Source organism: Elgaria multicarinata, chromosome 3 (genome assembly GCF_023053635.1).
Source record: "Elgaria multicarinata webbii isolate HBS135686 ecotype San Diego chromosome 3, rElgMul1.1.pri, whole genome shotgun sequence".
Classification (NCBI taxonomy): Eukaryota; Metazoa; Chordata; class Lepidosauria; order Squamata; family Anguidae; genus Elgaria; species Elgaria multicarinata.
The window spans coordinates 101,129,716-101,152,936 of record NC_086173.1 but is presented as its reverse complement, the minus strand read 5'-3'; the positions used below and the strand labels follow the sequence as shown (position 1 = coordinate 101,152,936).

The 23,221-nt window shown below is 43.2% G+C and overlaps 1 protein-coding gene across 2 annotated transcripts in view; it reads left to right on the top strand.

The window, feature by feature from the left end:
* Positions 1-23,011, top strand: part of CACNA2D2 (calcium voltage-gated channel auxiliary subunit alpha2delta 2) — a 639,662-nt gene extending 616,651 nt beyond the window's left edge. For both annotated transcript variants that reach the window (XM_063121105.1, XM_063121104.1), the window contains 15 exons: positions 1,628-1,725; positions 5,075-5,165; positions 6,390-6,452; positions 7,626-7,729; positions 8,635-8,733; positions 10,280-10,374; positions 12,055-12,102; positions 13,320-13,391; positions 13,824-13,976; positions 16,059-16,111; positions 17,096-17,151; positions 18,134-18,257; positions 19,136-19,245; positions 20,736-20,824; positions 21,941-23,011. In XM_063121105.1, the coding sequence (XP_062977175.1) occupies positions 1,628-1,725; positions 5,075-5,165; positions 6,390-6,452; positions 7,626-7,729; positions 8,635-8,733; positions 10,280-10,374; positions 12,055-12,102; positions 13,320-13,391; positions 13,824-13,976; positions 16,059-16,111; positions 17,096-17,151; positions 18,134-18,257; positions 19,136-19,245; positions 20,736-20,824; positions 21,941-22,069 (1,384 nt within the window). In that variant the 3' untranslated portion in view covers positions 22,070-23,011. The remainder of the gene's footprint in view (positions 1-1,627; positions 1,726-5,074; positions 5,166-6,389; positions 6,453-7,625; positions 7,730-8,634; positions 8,734-10,279; positions 10,375-12,054; positions 12,103-13,319; positions 13,392-13,823; positions 13,977-16,058; positions 16,112-17,095; positions 17,152-18,133; positions 18,258-19,135; positions 19,246-20,735; positions 20,825-21,940) is intronic.
* The last annotated feature ends 210 nt before the right edge of the window (positions 23,012-23,221 follow it).

Here is a 23,221-nt window from a genome sequence, read left to right as displayed (position 1 = left end):
TATACCTCTTGTTCGTAGGCAGCTATGACTTCTCCTCATGTCTTTCTGCTTTGTTTATTTGGGGCTACATTTTCTCTTTTAAGAATCAAACAAAAGCAGGTTAGAGACAGTTTCATTTAGGAGGCAGTAAGGTATATTATTCCCAAAGCTTTAGAAAATCATGTTTGTTTGATAACTCAATGGAAGTCAGTGTGGTATGAATGACATTGAACACCATTAACCAGAATGTAGCCTCACAGGAAAGAATATGTTATCCTGCTCTGAGTTTTACAACTGGAGGGCCCAATCCTCCCTCTAGAGCAGGGAGAGAGCTTGTGTGGCCCTCCAGGTATTGTTGAGCATCAGCTCTAGCCAATGCAGCCAATGATGAGGGATCATGGGGGTTGCAGTCCAAGAACAACTGGAGGGCCACTCGTTCCCCACCCCTGGTCTAGAGAAACCAGACCAGCTGCTACTTCTAGAGTGAATGGATCCCATTATTTATCTGTAGGCCCCTGTCTTTATAAAGTGATCATAGAGAAAGGGGTAAAAGAAATCTATGACCAACGCTCGAGAAAAAGGAGGATCAGAAAATTGCAACCCACAAATTATTTGGGATCCCGTGGGTTTTATCTGAAGTTCCTTGATGAAAAACAAAAGCTTCTGTAATTAGGCTAGTCATAGAGCTATCTACTGGGGCCATATTGAAAGTCAGAGTAAAGGTAGGCATCTCTGAAACTTCACAGAAGTCAATCAGGTTGAAGGAAACATATTCTATTTTGCCACAGATCTTTTCAATCCCTAAAGGAGCTTAATTAAGACACATCTATAATTAAGCCCCAATTCCTACAGGAATTTAATTAAGCCACTGAATCCTTAGACAGGTAGCACAATTACTGCACAAATTCAAGAAGGAAGTCATGGTGTCACTCATGTCACATAATGCTGGTCTTGTGTCTTAGGTGGTATTAGGAGCCCATTCAGAAGTTGTTTGATGGCATCAGTGAATAATAGAAATGCTGTAGATTTTTACACGGCCAATAAATTCCGAAAGATTGTCTGCTGTTCTTCATAAATTGACTCCATATTACTTTTTAGTCTTCTAGTTGTTCCTGAGAGGTTCTATAATAGCAGTGTGAGATACCCAATATCACTTTTTTTAAAAGAAGCACGCTGCCGTCCTCCTGTGACCATTTACATCAGAATAGGTCCCAGTCACACAGAAAGGCACACTTGTACGTTCCATGTGGATATGTATTTTGAGGTATTTCAGATTCTTACATATGTGCCTTTCCCATGCTTACTCCCTCCTCCCATGCAAATGTAAAGGCATCTATAAAAATATGTTCCAGTTACATGTAGGTATTGTTATCCCATTGTATACAATATGCCTTAAGCTGGAAACTGCTCCTCTGAGCTTCTTGGGTAGGTCAGAATATGAAAGTTCCTAAATAACGCTGCATACCTTATCCCAAACATATGAGCAGACATTATTGAACAGGTTCTCTTACGCACAACAGCAACATGTCTGGGTAACTGGCTCTTCCGCGTTGCACACAAAGTCATGATTATCCCAGTTCTGAGAGAAAGAAAACTGACCGTAACTTTTTCATCCTTCCAAAATACAAATCTTTTCATCGTAACCCAGAGAATATTGCAAAGACCTCAACCTGTCGGATAACAACACTGAATTCCTGGAAAACTTTATCGCCCTCATGGAAAAGGTGACGCCCGACTCCAAGCAATGTAAGTACCCCGGGGGCATGCCGTAGACACACAGCCTCCTCCTAAGAAACACTTGGCACTGTTTGGGTGAGAGAAGCCAGGAAAAACTCAGAAATAAAGGATTACTTCTGCTCACGTTACAGTAAAATAAGAGATACATGTTAAAATAAAATGGAGCAAAGCTTATGTTTGCTAAAACTTTTTTGGGCATGGGGTGGGGAAGCTGTGGCCCTCCAGGTGTTGGATTCCAACTCCCATCAACCCCAGCCAGTATGGCCAATGGTCAGGGTGATGGGGGTTGGACTACAGTATTGCTTGGAGGGACACAGTTTGTTCCACCCTGATTTAGACAGAGCATGCGCTATGAACATCCCTGAAGAAAGGGTTACGGTGGCTTACTTTACAACAAGTCTATCTCTGGGGAAGATTGTAGTATCAGCTAGCTGGATGTCTTGAAAGGAGGATAAATGATTGGTAATATAAAGTGGGATTAATAGAGTCACATGTCTACTTGGAAGCAAGCCTCATTGCAGGAAACGCACATAGGATTACAGCCTCAATCTCTTAGTAATGTTGCTTGCCAAGCACGAATGTGCCACCAGATACACAACACAACATTCTCCAGTCTTGGCCTGGTTTGAATTGGGTCACAGCCCAGGTGAGATTCTGGGGCTCTCTAATTCTATTGCTGACAGTGCATTTCACAAAAGCATCACATATTTACAGCCAGTCTGTTCCTGTGAGAAAGGCCCAGACCAAGTCGAACAAATCATACCCTGTGAATAGCAGTAAAAGCAATGAGATTATATCGCAAGGACATGGTGTGTGTTTTTATTAAGCATGAGTTAATTTTTCTTGCTAGAAAACAATTCTGTGGTTAAAAATAAATAAATAGGTAAGGTGGCTATGAAATGTTGTTCCTCAGTGGGTTTTAAAAAAAAAAGCCTGGACCACATCTATCAAGTATACTTCACTTGTTAAAGTACATATCCTGACAAGGTGACTTAGAGGTCCCCTTCCAATCCTGGATGTAATAGAAATTACACTTTGAAGTGCTTGTTTCTTTTTTATATACTCTTAACATGCCCAAGAAATGAAAGCACCCTAGGAATCTACCCCTGTACTTAGATGAAACAAGAATGTTCCTTCGCATGTCCCCATCAGGAGCAACATCCTAATTACACGGACCAAGGGAGGGGGAAGCTCAGCTTGTTCCTTTCAGTACTGCCACTGCTGCATGGAGAAAGAAAATGAGGAGAACATATGGGGCTTGTTTGTCCCATGCAGTGGTATCACTGGGAGGGATGCTCTAAGCCAGCTGTGCCCAGCCTGGTACGCTCCAAATATTTTGGAGTTCAACACCCATCAGCCACAGCCAGCATTATTATTATTAGTAGTATTTATTTATTTATTTATTTATTTATTATTTAGAATATTTATATACCGCTCCTCATTGAAAAAATTTCGGAGCGGTGTACAAGGTAAAATGAAAATAAAAACAGAATAAAACAGTTAAAACAAAATTTAAAAGAAGCAATAACAGTAATCCAAGGCTGCATGTTAGAGAAAGGCTTCTTGGAATAAAGATGTTTTCAGGAGGCGCCGAAAGGAGAACAAGGTTGGCGCCTGCCTGACCTCCAGAGGCAGGGAATTCCACAGGAGGGGCGCCGCCACGCTGAAGGCTCTTCCCCTGGCAGATTCCAATCGGAGGATGGATCTAGGTGGAACCACCAGGAGCAGGCCCTCGGATGACCTCAGTGACCGGGCAGGTTGGTAAGGGAGAAGGCGCTCTCTCAGGTAGTAGTAGTAGTAGTACATTTATATCCCTCTGTTTTTGTTCTTGGAAGAACAGTTGCTCTCCTCCATTTTATCCCCACAGCAACCCTATGAGGTGTGCTAGGCTGAGAGTCAGGGAGTGGCCCAAAGTCACCCAGCCAGCCTCAAGGCCCAATATGGACTAGAACTCAGATCTCCTGTGTCCCATTCCAACACTTTTAATGATTTCACCAGTTGGCCATTGGTCAGGAATGCTGGGAGTTGTAGACTAAAACATCTGAAGAGCACTAAGATTCCCCAAACCTGCTCTAGGCCATGTGTCGTGCAATACTTAGAGCAGCCGACCCCAACTCCCCTAATACCTGACCACTGGGTATGCTGGCTGTAGATGATGGGAACTGTTTTCCAAAGACATCTGGAGGGCACCAGGTTGCCTGTCTCTGGCCTAGAGCCTCCGTATAGTTCTGCTCACAACTGTGCCAAGCAGGGAGAGAAAGGCGGGGCTACTGGCCTCCATGTGGAAGCAGTAGTGTGGAGAATGGCACTGGTGCCAGAGGCAGAGCTTTTCTACACCAGGCTGTTAATCCGCTGTATCTACTTAAGGTTTCATCACAGAATTGAAATCCGAGCACTGCAAGAAAAATGTTTCCTTTTCTGCTACATAACCTCTAGCTGGCACTGTGGTATAGCAGAATAGTGTGATTACATAAGTGGGAAAAAGTGTTTTCTCTCACTTTTACAAATAGTACCATATTTTCGCTGCTCTGAAAAAAAAGCTTTCCAAAAGTGCCCTTTAGAAACAGAAGTGAAACTAGACCCATAAACAACTGTAAGTATGGAATGATGAGCGCACAATAAATGCCTCATGTAGAAGCAATCACAGCTTCAGTAACAGGGGAGGACCAGGCACAAAAGGGGTGGGAGGAGGGGGAGGAGGGGGAGGGGAAATATGAAAAGAAAGGAGGAAAGAAATGGAGACCGTTCCCCCTTCCACATGCTAATTAAGATTTTTTTGCTAGTGGTCCTACAAGGGTGCATTGTAACCTGCAAGTCACCAGCAGAGCCACATGAGAAGCCAAGAGCTGAAACAACTCTAGGACCAATGGCTTTGAGCTGGTTAGGTACCATCAGATTTAGTAGACTTCCAGTGAAGAGTCGTGAACAACATTGTGAAGAAAGGCACATCACTAGGAAGTACTGGTATATATCAAGAGAGCTACCCATCTGCTCTACAGTTTATTTCATTAGTGAACATACATCAAGTGGCTATATATGATATAAAGTGTTATGGATCACACAGCAACTTCAGAATTCTCACCCAAACATCACCTTTGTAGGGTATCAAAAACTCAGTGAGTGTTGGGGGGGGAGAGATGTCCGTACCATGCACTGCAGGCTTTCTGCCACAGTTCGGTCACTGCTGAAGCAAATGGAAAGAGGGCTCTCCTCCTCCCAGGTAAGAGGAAGACAAGCAAGAATAGATGGCAAGTGGATTCCCCACCACCACCCTTAACATGACAAGAGACCCTACTCATGAATATCAGGTAAACAAGACTCTGGGTTGGGAACATGCATCTTCTCTTTCTCCTTCAAGGTGATAACTTCCTTCTTCACAACCTTATCCTGGACACTGGAATCACCCAACAGCTGGTGGAAAGAGTATGGAAGGACCAAGACCTAAACACGTAAATACGATTTCAGTTCAGCAGTCGTTCTGACACCCCAATGAAAAGATCTTCCTATATAGTAGATACATCCTTTTTATAGTGCAGGCTTCTTTTATAGTGCAGGCTTTTGCCATGAGACTATAGCAGACCTATGCAAATGGACAAAACTCAAAGCCTTGGAGATCCAGTTGACAATGCATGGAGAGCCTCAAGTGGTCAAGGAGTTCTGAGCTGAACAATCTACAGCAGGGGTGGGCAACGTTGTTGGACTGCAACTCCCATCAGCCCTAGCCAGCATGGCCAAGAATGAGGGAGCAGGAGTCCCACAATATCAGGAGTTCCCCACCCTTGATCTGTAGTAATGAGTATTGATAATGTAATAGTAAATGGCAGGAACAGAAAATTGGTAGAAAGAAGAGGGAAGGAGCACCATGATGAAGACACAAAAAGAGAGACAATCTGGTGCTTATAAAAATATTTTTTTCATTAATAAATTCTTAGATAAGCATGATGCGTTTTGGATAAAAATCCTTCTTCAAGAGCTAAAAAGTCCCCAGACTTTTCTTTTGGGTGTCCCCGTCAAGAACTGTGCTTATCAAAATCACTCCGTTTCAACCTTGCAGCAAGAGTAGAAGTGATTTTTGGAATTTGTGTTCTCTACGGGGACACCCACAATAAAAAGCTGAGGACTTTTTGGCTCCTGAAGGAGGATTGTTATCCAAAACGTGTAAAGCTTATTTAAGAAGAATTTATTAAAGAAAAAAACTTTTTTTATAAGCAACAAGAAATCGCCAGAAAGAGATCGCACTGCACAAGGGGTTGTGCTGGGTGTGGCCAAGGTACTGTTGGCTAGAAGCATGTACTGATAAAAAGCCCCACCACTGGTACAGGCAAGGCACTGCTAATTGGAAGTTTGCTGCACATACTGGCCTTGTTCAGGCAACACGCTAAACCATGATGGTTAAGCATATTGAGCTAAATATTATGGCTTAGTGTGTCATGTGAACCACTCCTAATCATGCTGGCTACATAACCATAGTTTAAATACGCACACTAACCGCTTGAGGCAAAAGGGTTAGTGGCCTAACCATGGCTTAAAGCGTTGTCTGAACAGGCCCGCTACAGCTATAAGGATCAACACGTTTGCTGAAGATAACAAAGATAAATGAGCGAGAAGTGGAATGTTGGCCTAAAGCCTATTCCTTACTATTATTGTGACTTCCTATCTTTGCCTTGTTGTAGGTATAGCCTCCTAGCTGTGTTTGTTGCAACTGATGGTGGCATCACCCGCGTTTTCCCTAACAAGTAAGTGACCTTTCTGCTTGCCTTGTGATCTGCAAGCACCACATACAACTGAACGCCTAGGCAGATGAAAGGATTAAAGAGCTTCCCTAGGGTGACCATAGGGAAAGGAGGACTGGGTATCTTTAACAGCTGCATAGAAAAGGGAATTTCAGCAGGTGTCATTTGGATGCATGCAACACCTGGTGACATTCTCTCTTCATCACAACAGTTAAAACTGCAGGAGCCTGCTGAAATTCCCTTTTCTATACAACTGTTAAAGATAGAGGAGCCCTGTCATATGGTCACCCTACTCCTAGGACTTCCTCCCTCTTCTGAACTGCCTGCGTCACTGAAGGACACTCCTCCTGGCCCCATGCAACACCTATCCTGAGGTGTAATTCCTTTGTATTGCTAACTACATTCTTCAGAGGGCTATTATTGGTTGATTAATATAGCTGAGCTTGCAATGATTCAGAAGAAGGTCAGGTGACCTTGACACTCAAAGGAATATAGGCTGCTATCTTTTAACTGTCACCCTTGAGATTTTAGAGATTTCTGAAAGCCGATAATTATCTTTAAAGCCTGACCAGTGGATGACAAAATAAGCCCACATAACCTGTGACTCACCAAGTCTGTCAGGAGCTTGATAAACATTCCAGTTTTCTGTATGCCTGGGGCTGCAAAAGCAGTCATTTTGTTAAGCACTCATCTCTATGCAAAATGAAAACTATTCCACAGTGACAGTAAATAGTTGGTGGACTGCACTTCATTCACTTTGCTGCATTTGTGGAGGCCTGCTAAAAAATTATAATTAACTCCACTTAAATTTTCAAAAGACAAGATTCTAGTCTTCATTAAAAGGAATTAAGATATGGCTTTAATGTCATCCTATACAGTCAGAGGTGAAATATATTATTTGTTTTCATACTGAAAATGTTATATCAAACACATGAGCATATGTACATATGTACATTTTGATTTTTGTAACCCCAAGAGCAGATGGGGTTACCACTGTAAAGGCTCTTGATCATATTTGATCATGACCTTTAGCCGTGTTGAATACACTTCATTTGGGGATTGACCTCTATGGAAAATAAAATATATACCAAAGGTGTGTGATGTTCTGTAGGGCAGAACAAATATGTCAGGCATGTTGGGAATCATGTCTCTTGTTTCTGTGTGATTTCACTTAAGAGCCGCTGAGGACTGGGAAGAAGAACGGGAACCCTTCAACGCCAGCTTCTATCGGAGGAGCCTCGATAACAAAGGCTACATCTTTAAGCCACCTTACCGGGAGCGTAAGTGTAACTCTATACACAATCTCCAGGCAGATGGGAAGGATTTGCCCTCTACTTGGATACTGTCTGTAAGCATGAAGCTACAGGGAGTAAGAAGTCTGGCTCTGTGCTGAAAGATAATACATTCCATTTAGGGCTTATTGCAAAGACAATAATAGTAATATTTAGTGTTTATAGAGTGCTGTCCCTTGCCTTAATCATCCCATGTTTCCTAAAGAACTCTTAACATATAAACACCATCCTGTCTACAGATCAGTAATTTTGGTCTTCCCAACTGAAGGTTCTTGCTCCACAAGGAAGCCACCATTTTGCATAAGGAATGTGGTGTAGTGGCTAAAGTGTCAGACTGGGAGTCGGGAGACCCGGGTTCTAGTCCCCACTCAGCCATGGAAACCCACTGGGTGACTTTGGGCCAGTTACAGACTCTCATCCCAACCTACGTCACAGGGTTGTTGTTGTGAGGATAAAATGGAGAGGAGGAGGATTATGTACACTGCCTTGGATTCCTTGGAGGAAAAAGGCAGGATATAAATGCAATAAATAAATAATAAATAAGGATCTCTACTAAGTAGAAAATGAATGAATCATGCAATCATGTGGTTCATTGCTTGCCATATGTGATGGCTCCTATCTATATCCTATGCAGAGGGCATAGCCTAAGCAGTGTTCTCTCTTCATAGGTTCCTAGATAGGAGGTTCACAACAAGTAAAGTGCAACCTTCTTGTCACCAAGGTAAAAGGGGAGTGGGTATTGGCAGGAAGGCAGCACACACACCCCTCACGAAACCATCAAGAGAGGTAGGGGTGGCGTTGTTACAGAGTCCAGAGAGTTCTTTTTAGCAGTCATGCTGCCAGTCCCATCCGCCATAGCAAATGGGATGCTTCTTCTCCTCTTCTCCCTATAGCCAACTACAGAGGGTTGGAGCTGGAAAACAACACCATTGGGATCCTTGTTAGCACAGCTGTGGAGCTCAACATTGAAGAAAGGCACCTGAAACCAGCAGGTAAGACTATCAGGCTGTTCATTCTGCATCTTTGTCTCGCAGTCTTTGGTTTGCTCTAGATGTCTACTTAGGAGCGTGAAGTCCAGGTGTTTGAAATGTTTCCAGATGAGGCTTTTATTGCACAAGCGCCCTGCCTATTCACAGAATTTTACAGGGAGTCCAGATGACATCGTCTTCCACTTCCATATTTTCCCACTGTTTGTTCCACCCTTTTTCTTTCCCTAAAAAGATATGTTAAGGAAGAAATGATGGGATACCTGCAAGGGTTCTGATTAGAAGCACTATGAGCCCTCCATCTAAAAGCACCTAGATCTCCAATTTGGAGGCAATACTGCTTGGACTTCTCTGGACCATTGTTAACAAACCCCAACATTGGGCTGGCCCTGGTGTAGCTTGTCATTCTCTAACAGAATTATGCTACCTTAGGAGTAAGAGAAAGGAATCTTACAAGATAGCCTTGAGACAAGTTGTTTCATGAGTTAGGTTCCTTGTGGTTCAATAATGGGGTTTCAATCCTTTTTAATTTGATGCACAAGAAAACAAAACTATGTTAAAATGTATAGGGGTTTTTTTTTTAAAAAAAAAAACAAGCTCACACACAAAAAAGCTGTGCTTTGAAAACTGGAATGTTAATTTGTTGGTTCCGGGCAGGCACAAACAAATGATATTCTGTTGCCTTGTTTCTCCACAACAACTCTAGTCTTGAATCTCTGAGAATAAATTTCACTTTCTGCATTTGGTTTGGAGACAAGCAAACAATGAAGGAGGAAGTGACAGTGAAAGCATTACACATGGGCTGGGTCTGAGAAAGATGCCCCAATTGCCTACCACTCACATAGATGGACAGGGAGAAACAGGGATGTGATCTAGTTCAGGTTATGGCATGGAACCTGAGTACATGCCTTTGGCTTCTGCTCATGTAAGTTTCCTCCACCTGATTTTGGGTGATCCCTCCTCCTCCAACAGCACCCTCTCCCATGCTGTTCAGGAGAATCTCCTGACCCTCCAGAGAGGCTTTTCAGGGGAACTCAGGGAGCTTCACTGGGGAAACGGGGCCCTTTCTACACCATCTGTTTTTCAAGGGATCATCCCTAGATTATCTCTGTACATCCAAATGATTCACAGGGGATCCTGGGAGCAGGGAGGGATGATCCCTCCGGTTTGTCCTGCAGTCCCAGGATGATCCCGAGGTTTGCAGGCAGAGTGAGCGCCCATCCCGGCTTCTTCCTCTTCCCCCTGAGTAGCGGGGGTCATCAGAGGGAAGGAGCCGGGACAGGGAGAGTCCAGAGCCATTGGGGGTGGGGTGGGGAGCAGGGTCGGGGCTTTTGTTTTTTATCCTTACTTTTCGCTGGAGCAGGTGTAATACCCATGATGTCATGCAGTCCTTGTAGGTGTAGAAAGGGACAGGGAGAGGACAGGGAGGGACAGGGAGTGTCCTCTGCCACAAACTGCCTTACACTTGCAATATTCAGGATCCAAGCCTATGTCTTTAGACCCCAAAAAATGAAGGGATTTTGTCTAACCTCAAGGTCTTTTTCCCCCCCAGTGGTTGGAGTAAAACTTGACCTGGAGGCCTGGGCAGAAAAATTTAAAGTCCTTGCAAGTAACCGAACGGAAAGGGATCAGCTGGGAACACGAAGAGTAGGTGGTGGAGAATATCCTTCTGGGAAAGAAGCTGTGAGCTTGTGTTTTGTAGGTGGCGTGGTTGGAGCTGAAGAGCACTCCGAATCCCATGCTGGACACCATGTGTTGTAGCACTGCAGCATGGCAACCATCATGGACTTGTCAGCTTCTCTCTGTTGACGTTGTGTGAACCCCCGAGGTTATCTGCATATCACAGTTCTTGAAAGAGGCAGCCTGTTCATAACAACAACACCTCTTTACCCTTTCAAATACATCCTCTTGTATGAAGGAAAGAGCATTAAGATGTTAAAGTCGAAGTCACCTTAATATCTCTGGAGAGGGTATTTCATAAATGACTGTAAGGGCTGTATTCCTGCCAGCCAACTGTTTAGCCTCTGAAGGCCATGACACACAGAACAGGGCCTCTGAAAGGATATGCAAGGTCTTCTCCTGGTCCAAAGTCATTTAGAAAGCAATCCTATGGTCCCTGGGTGAGCATCCCAGGGACCATAGGATGGCTCAGATTCCCCTGGGAGACAGCACTCGGACCTCAGAAGGTGGAGTCAGATATGTGCCCCTCCCAATCCTGCCCCCTTGCAGCCAGCACAGAGAGAACTGTTCTGGCTGCCTGTCTGAGGACAGAAAATGGGGACATTCTGGTGGTTGAGGAGGGAAGGAGACTGGAGATGCCAGAATACTATTGATCCTGAGCCTCCTCCAGCCCTCTCTGAAGCACCCTTGCTAGATGAGCTGAAAAGCCCATGTAGGGGGAAAAGCAAAAATTGCCTCTGCTGATCCTCCTGCCGTGTTGGCTTCAGCCCAGCAATGCATAGCAATCTCAGCAGCCGCCAAGTTCGGGCGGCTTCTGAGTCACGAAGGAAGAATTCTATGGCACTTTGTAGGTCAAAAGCAGTACTTTGAATTGTGGTTGGAAATGAGCTGGAATCCAGCAGAAGCCTTTTAACCCTGGGCTCTCCAGCGTGGTGCCTGTAGGCACTCATGTGGGCACAGACACCTCTCTTGGCACCTGCCAGGTTCACTGACCCTCCTGACTTTAATTTTGTTTCTTAAGATTTTTTAATTCATTTTTTAAAACTAGGCCTCCACCATGCTATAGAGCTAAGTGCTATGCCCCAGTGCCCATCTGTATTTGGTTCAAAAGAGTTGCTTTGTGTTTTTGGAGCTCTGACCCCCACCTCTGCCTTGTACTTAGGTTCTTGGGCATATTATTTTTCTCTTAGCATCACCAGTTTGCCTTTGGGAAATTGGTGTTTTGTGATCAGCCATGGCCTCCATGGCAACAGTTTTATGAATGGGCAAGCTGCTCTGCATAGTAGCCATTTTGTGAGAGTACATACAAAATGGGCCCACCAACCCCAAAAGGTTTGGGACCCCTAAACCCCAGTGAGCAAAGTTTCACTCAGCAAGTCCCAATTAACAACCAGGCAACCATATTCTGAACCAGTTGACATTTCCAGATGCTCTTCACAGGCTCCCCCACATACAACACTGTACATCTGGATGTTATCAGAGTATGGATAATGGTGTCATTACTTCCTCACAACCCCCTTCTGACTATAAAATGTGTTGATCTGTGATTCTGAAAGATACATGCCCATGTTCTGGGTTGAAGTAAACCAATTTTGAGATGTGTTTAGAACTTTCTTAACTTCATTGCCTGTTTTCTTTGGTTTATAGTGTGACCCCTCCACAAGCTGTGAGATGGACTGTGAGGCTAATTACAAGGTAAATATGGGGGATGCAGCTAGTTCCTGAGTCAGAGGAGTCCACTTGAGTTTAAAGTGTGAAAGCTAAACCATTTAAAGTTAGGCACTGGGAATATTTAATAGGGCTGCAATCATCATCATCATCATCATCATCATCTACACCAGCATCCAGAAAGCAGCCATAATTAAAACATGCTCAATTGTCAGGAAATTCCTGAATCTGTAAAAGACAGCATGACTTGGCAAACCCCGCCATGTTCGTCTAGAAAAACCGCCATGAGCGAGAAAGAGGAGATGATGATGATGATGATGATGATGATGATGATGATGATGATGATGACCTACCACCACTGGAATTATTATTGTTGTTGTTATTATTTATTACATTTATATACCGCCCTATAACCGAAGCTCACTGCGCAGTTTACAAAAGTTTAAAACAGTGAACATTAAAAACAAATATACAAAATTTAAAACCATTAAAAGCATAAAATACAAATAAAAACAGACAATATCCATTTAATGTGATTATCATAGGACACATTGGAAGCAAACTGTTTCAAAGAAATATGTACATATTGCCATAGACACAATAATTCTCTGTATACACACACACACACACACACACACTCACACTCACACTCACACACTCCTACCTGCCAGGTTCCATTTCCAACACCACTATTTTCTTGCTCATAGACTCCCATTCCCTCAACCCTTACACACATGCATAAAAGGATTAGGAACAAAGAAACAGAAGATCCTCCCATGTGGAGACTTGAGTGGCCTGAAGACTGAAACGATTCCCTTCTACTTCTCATGTTCAACTTTGCTCTCGGATTGGGATGTGACTAAAAAGACAAAACCACTGGAGGAAAAAAGAAGCGTGGTGCACATGATGCTGCCTTATACGGAGTCAGGCCGTTGTTCCGTCTAATCCAGTATGGCGTACTGGGCCTGACAGCAGATTTCTAAGGTTTCAAGCTGAACTCTTTCCCATCCCTGCAACCTGAGATCCTTCTTCTTCTAAGCTGGAGATGCAAGGCTCCTGCCTGTGATTTTGTGTATACAAATCATGGGTTCAGGGAGCTATGCCCATAGCTGTGATAGGGATATTGCCTTTGCTCAGTATAGAGGCAGTGTGGCAAATGCTTTTCTATGGGGTTAATGCTGGCCCATGGAGCTGAATTTAGAAGACGCTGCCCTGCAAAACAAAAGTATTTCTCACTCTTGCAGGACCTCCTTTGTGTGCTCATTGATGATGGGGGCTTTTTGGTGCTCTCCAACCAGGAAGATTACTGGTTCCAGGTAAGCTGCTCTTTTTCTGTAGGGATATGTTTGGATGGTGCTCCTGAAAGCAGGGCTTCATATACATTCTAGTTAGGCAGAAGTGAACATTTTATTTATTCCACAGTGGGCCTGTTCAGAAGACATGCTAAGCCATGGTTAGGTCGCTAACCCTTTGGCAATAAATGGTTACTGAGTGTGTTTAAACTGCAGTTATGTAGCCACCATGGTTAGGAATGGCACACACAACAAACTAAGTCATGGTTTACATAACATGCTAAGCCATAAGGTTTAGCTGAAAATGCTTAATCACCGTGGCTTAGCGTGTCGTCTGAACAGGGTCTGTGACTCCTGCCTAATGGTCAACCCTTTTCATTTGAGATCATTTCAATTGTGTTATCTATGAACAGGGAGACAGCTGATGAGCATTCCTTGGTCCTTTTTTCCTTCCAGGTCGGAAAGTTCTTCAGCGAGGTAGATGCTCACTTGATGTCTGCTCTCTACAACAATTCATTCTTCACCCGGAAAGAATCGTATGACTTTCAGTCTGTGTGTGCTCCGGAAGCTCCGAGCAACACAGGAGGTGCAGCACACCGGGTATATGTGGTGAGTCATGGCTCTCATGCTGGGAAGCCTTGGTTGAATGTTGGAGCATTGTACGTACAACATAAGAACCTAAGAAGAGCCCTGCTGGATCAGACCAAGGGTCCATCTAGTCCAGCACTCTGTTCACACAGTGGCCAACCAGCCGTCGGCCAGGGATCAACAAGGCAGGACATGGTGCAACAGCACCCTCCCACCCATGTTCCCCAGCAACTGGTGCACACAGGCTTACTGCCTTGAATACTGGAAGTAGCACACAGTCATCAGGGCTAGTAGCCACTCATAGCCTTCACCTCCAGGAATTTATCCAACCCCCTTTTAAAGCCATCCAAATGGGTGGCCATCACTACATCTTGTGGTAATGAGTTCCATAATTTAACTATGCACTGTGTGAAGAAGTACTTCCTTTTATTTGTCCTTGATCTCCCACCAATTAGCTTCATGGGATGACGTACTTCACTGGACTCATCTACATGGGGCTTTTACTCTGGTTCTGCTCCAACCCCCAAGTCGATCATAGCAAATGATGCACACCCCTCTCCCTAGCTAATGTGGCATTTCTTGTCCTAAATCCAGTTGTTGCTTTTTATAAAGGACTATTTATGGCAAGTTTTCCAGTTGCAGCAGCTTTCGTGCAGTCTGGGAATCTGTGTGACCTCAGCTAGCTTCAATGTGGGCTAGTGGAAGTGGTGCTGGTTTGCAGAAAGGAAGAGTTGCGTGTGGGGTGGTGGTGGTATGTCTGTCCAGAAGTAACTCTTTGCCTTGGGGATGGGAGTCAGCCCTGCTGCTTTGAAAGGATGCTGTTTCGACCCTGCAATCAATCCCCTCCTGTCCCTTTAAATATTCACCGGGCACAGGTGTGAGGAGGGGAGCATAAAAAGGCTGTTATGTATGAAAATGCAGAGGTATGCAGAGGCTTACTGGTTTTAAAAACTTCATTGAGCAATGCAGGGGAGTAAACCTCCTCATTTCTTCACACCTACCCATTTGATGACATTCTGTTTGGGTGACAACATGGAAAGGAGGACAGGGTTCCTGTATTTTTAACAGTTGTATAGAAAAGGGAATTTCAGCAAGTGTCATTTGTATGCCTGCAGCACCTGGTGACATTCCCTCTTCATCACAACAGTTAAAGCTGCAGGAGCTCTGCCCTCTTTCTGGTCACTCTAATATAACTCCTGCAGCTTTCATCCTACTATGGAAAGCCACAGTGAACGTACCCTGTAGTTCTACAGGCATCACATCTGCACAAGTGCCCCTGCACATCAACCCTAGAGTGACCATATGAAAAGGAGGACATGGCTCCTGTATCTGTAGTTTCTTGACTGTTGCCTTTACATAACAACATTTCCCAATTCTCTTTATTCTGTGCATTCAGTGTAGTTGCAGCAGAGTGCAGAAGTTTTACATTTGTATTCATCACAGTTTGTTCTTGTAAGCGCTTTATTTTTCCTTTGTTAGTTTCATTGGGTTGTATTCAATGTTAGTTTAATTTAAGCCCCATTCATTTCAGTGGTTCTACTCTGAGTAAGATCAACATTGGATACAACCCATTATGGGCACACAGCATGGACCACCTGACATGAGGCACAGTTGGCCGTAATTTATGAATCACTGAGATGTTTCAAGTATCTGATTTTCACATACTAAAGTAAAATCTGTTCCTGGATCTTATATTGCAGGAAATACAATGCCAGGTACAGTGATCTTCTCAAAATATCTCACTCCATCATTTTTCTAATATTAACTCTGGCTATCCCTGCTATGCTCATAGCTGGGTCACTCCAACTCTCATTAACTTCTTATCCTCTCTGCCTCATGATCCAGTGGATCGCTAATGATTTGTAGATTCTTTGTCCGTGGTGAAGCACCATTTGTGGAAATCAGTTTTCATCCTGCAGTATGAACACAGTTCGGGTTTATACCCGGTCAAGGTGCATAAAAATACAATAAAAAGCTGAAGAATTATCAACCCTTTATGGGATCCTCTATGCTTGGCCCTGAGCATGTGAGAAGCTGTAGAACTTTGGACGTGTACTTACTGTTCTCTTAATAACCAGGTTTCTTTTGTCTCTTCATATCCAGCCAACCGTGGCAGATTTTCTGAACCTGGCTTGGTGGACCTCAGCAGCTGCATGGTAAGTCCTTTCTTTGCACTTCACTAGATGAGCTGAAGCAGCTTAGGTTTTATAGCAAAACAGAAATGCAGCATATTGGGCTACTTTCTGGCCAAATCATGCACATTGTGATACAAGTGTGAAATTTGGTATTGTGGTATTTATGACCATGTAGGTTAAAATGAGATATAGGGGCATCTTGGGAAATCATCTTGGCAGCCGCCATCTTGGAAAATGGCGGCCAAAATCCAGTTTTCGCACAATAACTCTATTATTTGTAATCTTACAGAAAAGATGTCTCAGTACAAAATTAAAGAGCATAAAATTTGCTACAAAAAAGTCATTAACAATCTTTTCATAGGAGCAACCCTTGTCGAGATATAAACCTCTGAAAGTTTCAGGCTTGCAACACAAAATGCAAGATTGGAATGAGGGTGAGATAGTGCATCTTGTTGACTTCTCAGACAAATGGGTAGGAATAAAACCTTTATATCTCGACGAGGGTTGCTCCTATGAAAAGATTGTTAATGACTTTTTTGTAGCAAATTTTATGCTCTTTAATTTTGTATTGAGACATCTTTTCTGTGAGATTACAAATAATAGACTTATTGTGTGAAAACTGGATTTTGGCCGCCATTTTCCAAGATGGCGGTCGTCACGATGATTTCCCAAGATGCCCCTACATCTCATTTTAATCTACATGGTCATAAATACCACCATACCAAATTTCACAATGTGCACGATTTTTTTGCTAAGCCGCTGTACTATAATAATTAGAGAACCCATTGATGGAAGCATGTAGGAGAGCAGTTCTAGGTATGCAGAGTCAACATTTCAAAAAGTTGAGACCTAGGAGTTCTATGACTTTTTATACCCTTTGGGGCTTAGGAAAATAAAATGCCATCTTCTTTTTAGTTGTTTAAGTCAAGGAACCTGTTTGGGTTAGTGTCCTACACTTATTTTCTTCTACTGCCAGCTAACATCTCTGCCATTTCCTTTCACAAGGTCTCTGTTTCAGCAGTTTTTGTATGGACTAACCTACAACAGCTGGTTTCAAACAGGTAAGCATTTCTTAATTGTTCCTGCTATTCCGTCTCAAAGAGATGAGTTGGCATTGTGGGAGCACTACAAGTTAACTATATAGATGGATTAGATTCAGAAAAGAAAAATAATTCTGAGCTATATGGGATTGCCAGCTGTTCCCCTATTACCAGGAGCTAGGATTCATTGCTGAAGCTATTCATCAACAATGCAGAACAGCATAGATTTGTGGCTTTAAAAATTGCACAGAGTACATGTAGGGAAAATAGTTACTAGTAATTCGGAGTGTAGCTTCAGAAGGGTTTAGGGCAGTGTTATCAAATTCAAATGGTGTTGAAGAGCCAAATTCCTTATCAAATCTATAATTCCACCTGAACTGGACTCCCAAGTATCAGTTCTACCTCAACTGGACTGCAATCCTAAACACAATACCAAGTATTTAACATAATGGAGCATACATTCTGAATAAACATATATAGGATTATGCTGTTAGACAATGCCATTGGAAAAATTATAAGTGGTCCTTGCAACTATGACAAATTACCTGTTCTCTAAACATTTGTAGCATGAAGAGAGCAAAAAGAGCCTCTCTGTGTGGCATGCAATCACATCCATGAATGAATCACATCAAGACTCAGTAATGCTTATACCTCATCAATTAGGGTACAAACGTATGTGTAAGGTAAAAAAAGCAAATGGTAGGCTAATCAGGAAGAACAGGTGACAGATCACATGATGCAGTGTGGTTCTTTTTCTACCTTCTTGCACAATTATCAGTAGTACTTTGCACCAAAAGTCAGTAGCTCAGACATAACCTTAGAGGAGGACAGTTAGGTTGCAATCCTATACACTCTTACCTATAAGTCTCACTGAGCTCAGTGGGGCTTACTTTTGAGTAAACATGCATAGCCTTTCACTATTCATTTAAATAAGCTAGGAAGGATAAACAAGAAGTGACTTATTCCCATTACATCCCACTACATGTGTTGTGTGTCCTAACAGAGGATGTCACAGCAGACAGCATGGAGTCCAAAGAGACCAGCTGCATCATGAAGCAGACCCAATACTACTTCAGTACAGTTGACTACACTTACAACACCATGATTGACTGTGGAAATTGCTCCAGGTCAGTGGAAGATGTCCCTGCTATAAAGGTTCGTGGTAGCTTACCAGAGTTGTTGGTATCCAGCAGGTGGTGAGATGCCCTGGCTCAGGTCTTCCATTTTTAACAGGATTAAAGGATGGCCACCCAGGTTGGTGCTATGTATTGTAGAAGCTGATAAAGAGCTGTGACTAGTATTTCAGCTAAAATAACAGAAGGTTCTCCCAGACAGAGGCTTCCAGCACTATTAAACAAAAGGCATTATGCTGCTATTTCATCTTTTCCTCCTTAGCAGACTTTTTTCTTTTTGTAGAAGGAAAAAAGATGGAAGAAGCAGTGGGAAACACGAGACGGTTACAACTGGAGGAAAATGTCATCTGGTCCTCCGTTCTCTGTAAAATTCCGTGACTGGAGCAGGGTGATTGCACAATATAGGTCTCATCTGGAAACACCCAGAGAGTCCTTGGTGTGGTTATTACTGGATTACTTTTCAGTAATAACCATTATTACTCTGAATACTGAGGGGGGGTATCTATACTGAAAATTAACAGAATTGTTATAAAATTTAACAACCATGACTTTAAGATCACACAAAATCCTGGGAATTGTAGTTTGGTGCAGCTGATGAAATTCTGTCAGAGACCCCTAGCAGAGAATTGCATTTTCCAGGGTGCTCTGAGGGGAGGGAATGACTGTTAAACCAGTTAGAAGGCCAAACTGCGCATTATGTACTTGGACATGTGTACTCCTGCTGTAAGAGCAAATGTAACTCTAGCCTTCATTATGTGAGCTGAATTGTAACAATCTGGAGTAAGTAACAGTAGCCAACATGGCAGAAGAGCAGTACTTCATCCTCCACCCCACCCCACCCCACCCTGCCTTTGCTTTCTCTCCTTCTCCAGGCTATTCCATGCACAAAGGCTGGCTAGCACCAACCTTCTGTTTGTTGTAGCAGAAAAGCCAATATGCAGCCAGTGTGAATCCACCAAGCTTCTCCAAGCAGAGATAAAGGGTATCCTTTGCTGCTCAGCTCTGCTGCACGAGGCCGATCAGGTTCAACATGATGTTTGGCATGGCATTCTTTTCCACGGGGAGAATGGATTATCATCCACTCACGGTTTTTTGTTGTGCTTCTATAAATACCTCCCTGGATAGATTCCATGCGATGGCTCTGATCTTCACATTACATTCACCTGAACAGGATCCCACACAGAGCTCCATCCCTATGGATATTATTCTGTAGCATAGATATAGAAGGGGAGTTTGTAACAATGGGTGAACGGGAGTTTTACTGGATATTATCAGGGGAAACATTGCTACTCATGGTTTTGGAATTGGCCTTCAGAGTCAAAGGAGGCGTTGCAGAGAGGCAGGGAAATGGCAAAAAGTACCCTCCAGATGTTTTGGACTTCAACTCCCATCAGCCCCAGTGAGCATGGCCAATAGTCAGGAATACTGGGAATTGAAGTCCAAAACGTCTTGAGAGCATCAGGTTGGGGAAGGGCAATTTAAATATATAGGGAACCATTTGAAACAGGAAAACATCTTCACGTGAGCGAAATACGGCATGCTCGTGATTGGCCACTCACGGAAGTTTGTGGGTACTTCTGATGATGACATTAACCTCCTGCACATTTCCTGTGCCTTCCCCATGTTATTTTGTTCTAAAAAAAACCCAATTCTTCTAAAATATCAGGGGATTTCCTACCGTGTGCAGTCGAAGTTGCGCTACAAAGCACCCAGCACCCACTAGAGGGCGCTGTCCCATTCGAGGCTATCAGCACAGAAAGGAAGGGAAATTTTCAATTGTAGACAACTCTGCGTCTGTGTAGTGCAGCCCATTACAATTGTGCAAGAGAAGAAGGAAGCAAAGCAATGTGATTTCCCCTAAATCAGGCAATGCGATTTAGGGGAAGGCAATGCAATGTCCCCTAAATCTAAAGAAGCCCATACAGAGAATAGAGAATATTCACACAATAGCACTTTCACACTTTTTTCTTCCAAGGGTGCTAGCTGCTAAAATTACAACATTCCCATTTGTACTGTTTTCTATATACTACTAATAAACTCAACTCTCCTGATGCCATCAGACCTTATGTAGCCCAAACAGTTCTATCCCTGCACAAGACAGGAGGTATCAGCAGGCTCAAAACAAACGAACAAAAAAACCTCCAGGGTCAACAAAACATACATTTTTAGCAAAACCGTTAAAGGGGAGTGGGGAGAGCAGATTGGAGTATCTTGGAAAAGGGCATAGCTAGGTGGCTGGCTGGCACACTGAACAGGCACACTACCCTGCAACATTTTGTTGCAGGTCCCACTTGAAAGTGACTAGCCCTCATAGTTTGAAAGGGTAAACCCTGCCACCTAAAATGTTAGGTGACATTTTAAAATGCCACATTTGTATTACATTTCTCAATCTTACTATTTTAAACAAAAATTTAAGACATTGCTCTGACTCATATTTATTGCCTTGTGCTATATTTCCTTGACAATGCAAAGCTCCACCGGGAGATCGCAATCAATGTGAGCTAGTGGAGAAGCCACGGTATCGAAAAGGTCCCCATGTCTGTTTTGACTACAATAAAACGGTACGTAGAAGAAAATACTGCCTTATAGGTGCAAGGGCTGCAGGGATACATCTGAAGTGGCTTTTCTCTAGGGGCAGGATATCCTGGGATCGGAGAAGCCAAGCCTGCTAGGGGCTTCCCTTCTCTCAAACCAATCTGCTGATATGGACAGCTTCAGTCAGCTCACCACTTGAAATGGCAAGCTGGAGCCCTGGCCCATCAGCTGATCTACTCGTTCGGGTGGCAAATTTGCTGCGGGGTAATGTTCCTTGCAAGTTCTGTCCCAATATTTATTTGTCACATGTACAGTATATCCTACCTTTCCTCTAAGGACCCCAAGGTGGTGTCCTCTCCATTTTATCCTCACAACAATCCTGTGAGGTAGGTTAGGCTGAGAGTCAGTGACTGGCCCAAAGCCACCCAGTGAGCTTCGTTGATGCGTGGAATCTGGGTATCCCCAGTACTAGTCCAACACTCTAACCACTATACCACTCTGGCTCTCAAGAATAATACCACAATACACAAGAAACATTGGCAGGATCTACACTACTGCTTTAAAACGGTTTATAACTGTAGTGACAACTGTTGGGGCCCAGGACACACTCCAAATACAGTTTTCAAACTGTTTTCAAAGTATCTTATCCTGCTTGGTGTAGATCTGGCCATTGACAGAGGCGTTGGGAAAGAGGAAGAGTATATCTTTAACGAGTATTCATTTTCCATTTCCAATGTCTGAACTTAGAAATGGAATTCTAAACAGTTACTCCATCTGAAAGGACTTTTAAAATTATTATTTTACCAGCTGTTCCTAAGAGAAGCTGATGTGGATGCGCTCTTAATCCCACTGTACTTCAATTCCCTACTTTTTTTAAAATGGAAGTTTTCTTCCCCACCTCCAAAGAAACTGTGCGAATATATTCAGTACAAATTCCCAGACATTTCAATTGCATATTAAGGAGATGGGCCCTAGGATATTGCAGGAGATGATGTCTCAACGGAATCATGAGAAGATTGGGGTTTATGATGAGGAAAATCACAGTGTAACATTACAATGAGTGTCAGAGAAAAAGTAACCGTTCTCTGACTATGAACAGGATGGCCAGATCTAACAGAAATCTCTCCCTTTTGTTTCCACAGGAAAACACCTCAGACTGTGGCAGAGGGGCTTCCTTTAGACCTTCCTTGAATATCTTGTTATCTCTGCAGTTGCTCCTCCTCTATTTGACTGCCAGTCGCCATCCACTGCCCTTGGCGTCTTGCCTTTGAAACATCCATTTAGTTCTAGCCCATCCATTTTTGCTTTACGCACCATCTTCATCCCCCTCTAGACTTGCCAGAGGAGGGCAGCTGCCTAGTCCCATCAACTCTAGTTACACCTCAGCACTCACTCATGAGGACCGTCTTTCTTCACTCAGAAGTCCAGAAGCTATTCTCATTGTTTGTTTCTCGTTTTCCCTCATCCTCTCCTTGCCCTTCCAGTGTCTCTGCACATCAGGTTGTGCAGACAGACACAGAGCTCTGAGCAAGACATGGGGAAGCATGAACCATCGTGACCTTCTCCACAGAGTGAACATCCCTGAGCTTTGGTTCATTGCTCCCTGTTCCATCCATTGAGCTGTTGGCCAAATACAAAGAACAGTGGGCCTCGTGGCTTTTTTTCCCATTGAATCTGTGGAATTCTGGGAGACCTTTGTCAATTTTCATCAAAAGATTTCTCATTTTATTGTCTAAAAAGTATTTAATCAACAATGCTGACAAATTACTATTGTGTTTGAAACAATTTACCTTCCCATCCCAATCATGCAAACAGAAGCAGCAGCAACAAAAAACAATAGAGCAGAAAAAATGGTATATTCTTGCCAAATTGATTCTGTAGCCTAGTTGACTTTTCAGCCAATTCCGATGGCTTGTCAAACTCAACGTAATCCTAGGATGTCACCGCAGCATCTCCATTCCACCCAGTCCACTCTGTGCTTTCCAAGGCCATCGTTGCTGAGTCTCTCATTAGTTAGATCCCATCTCAGACCAATTTTTAAAGTATTATTTTTAGCCTGAAGATTTTAATCTAGATCTTTCTACATCTAATTTCCAAGCATTTTAGCCTGACAAGTTATAGTATTTATTGTCAGCAACAAAGACACAAAGAAAAGAAAAAAAGGATTTGACTTGAATTTTATGGTTACTATTTTTTATTTAAACCAAGTAACTCCATACTAAAAAAGACTTCAAGACAAGCAGGGGGGAAATGAAGTGTGTGAACACTCCATTCTAGTAACTCATGCATGATTGATGGGTACAGTGGCTCTCACTGCCTTTGGCAAAATGAATAGCAAGGTAGAGTAATTCTAGTGGACAACCAACATGGCCCAAACCCAGAAGTCCCTGGTTCCAATCATTCCTGTACCTCTCCCGTTCCTT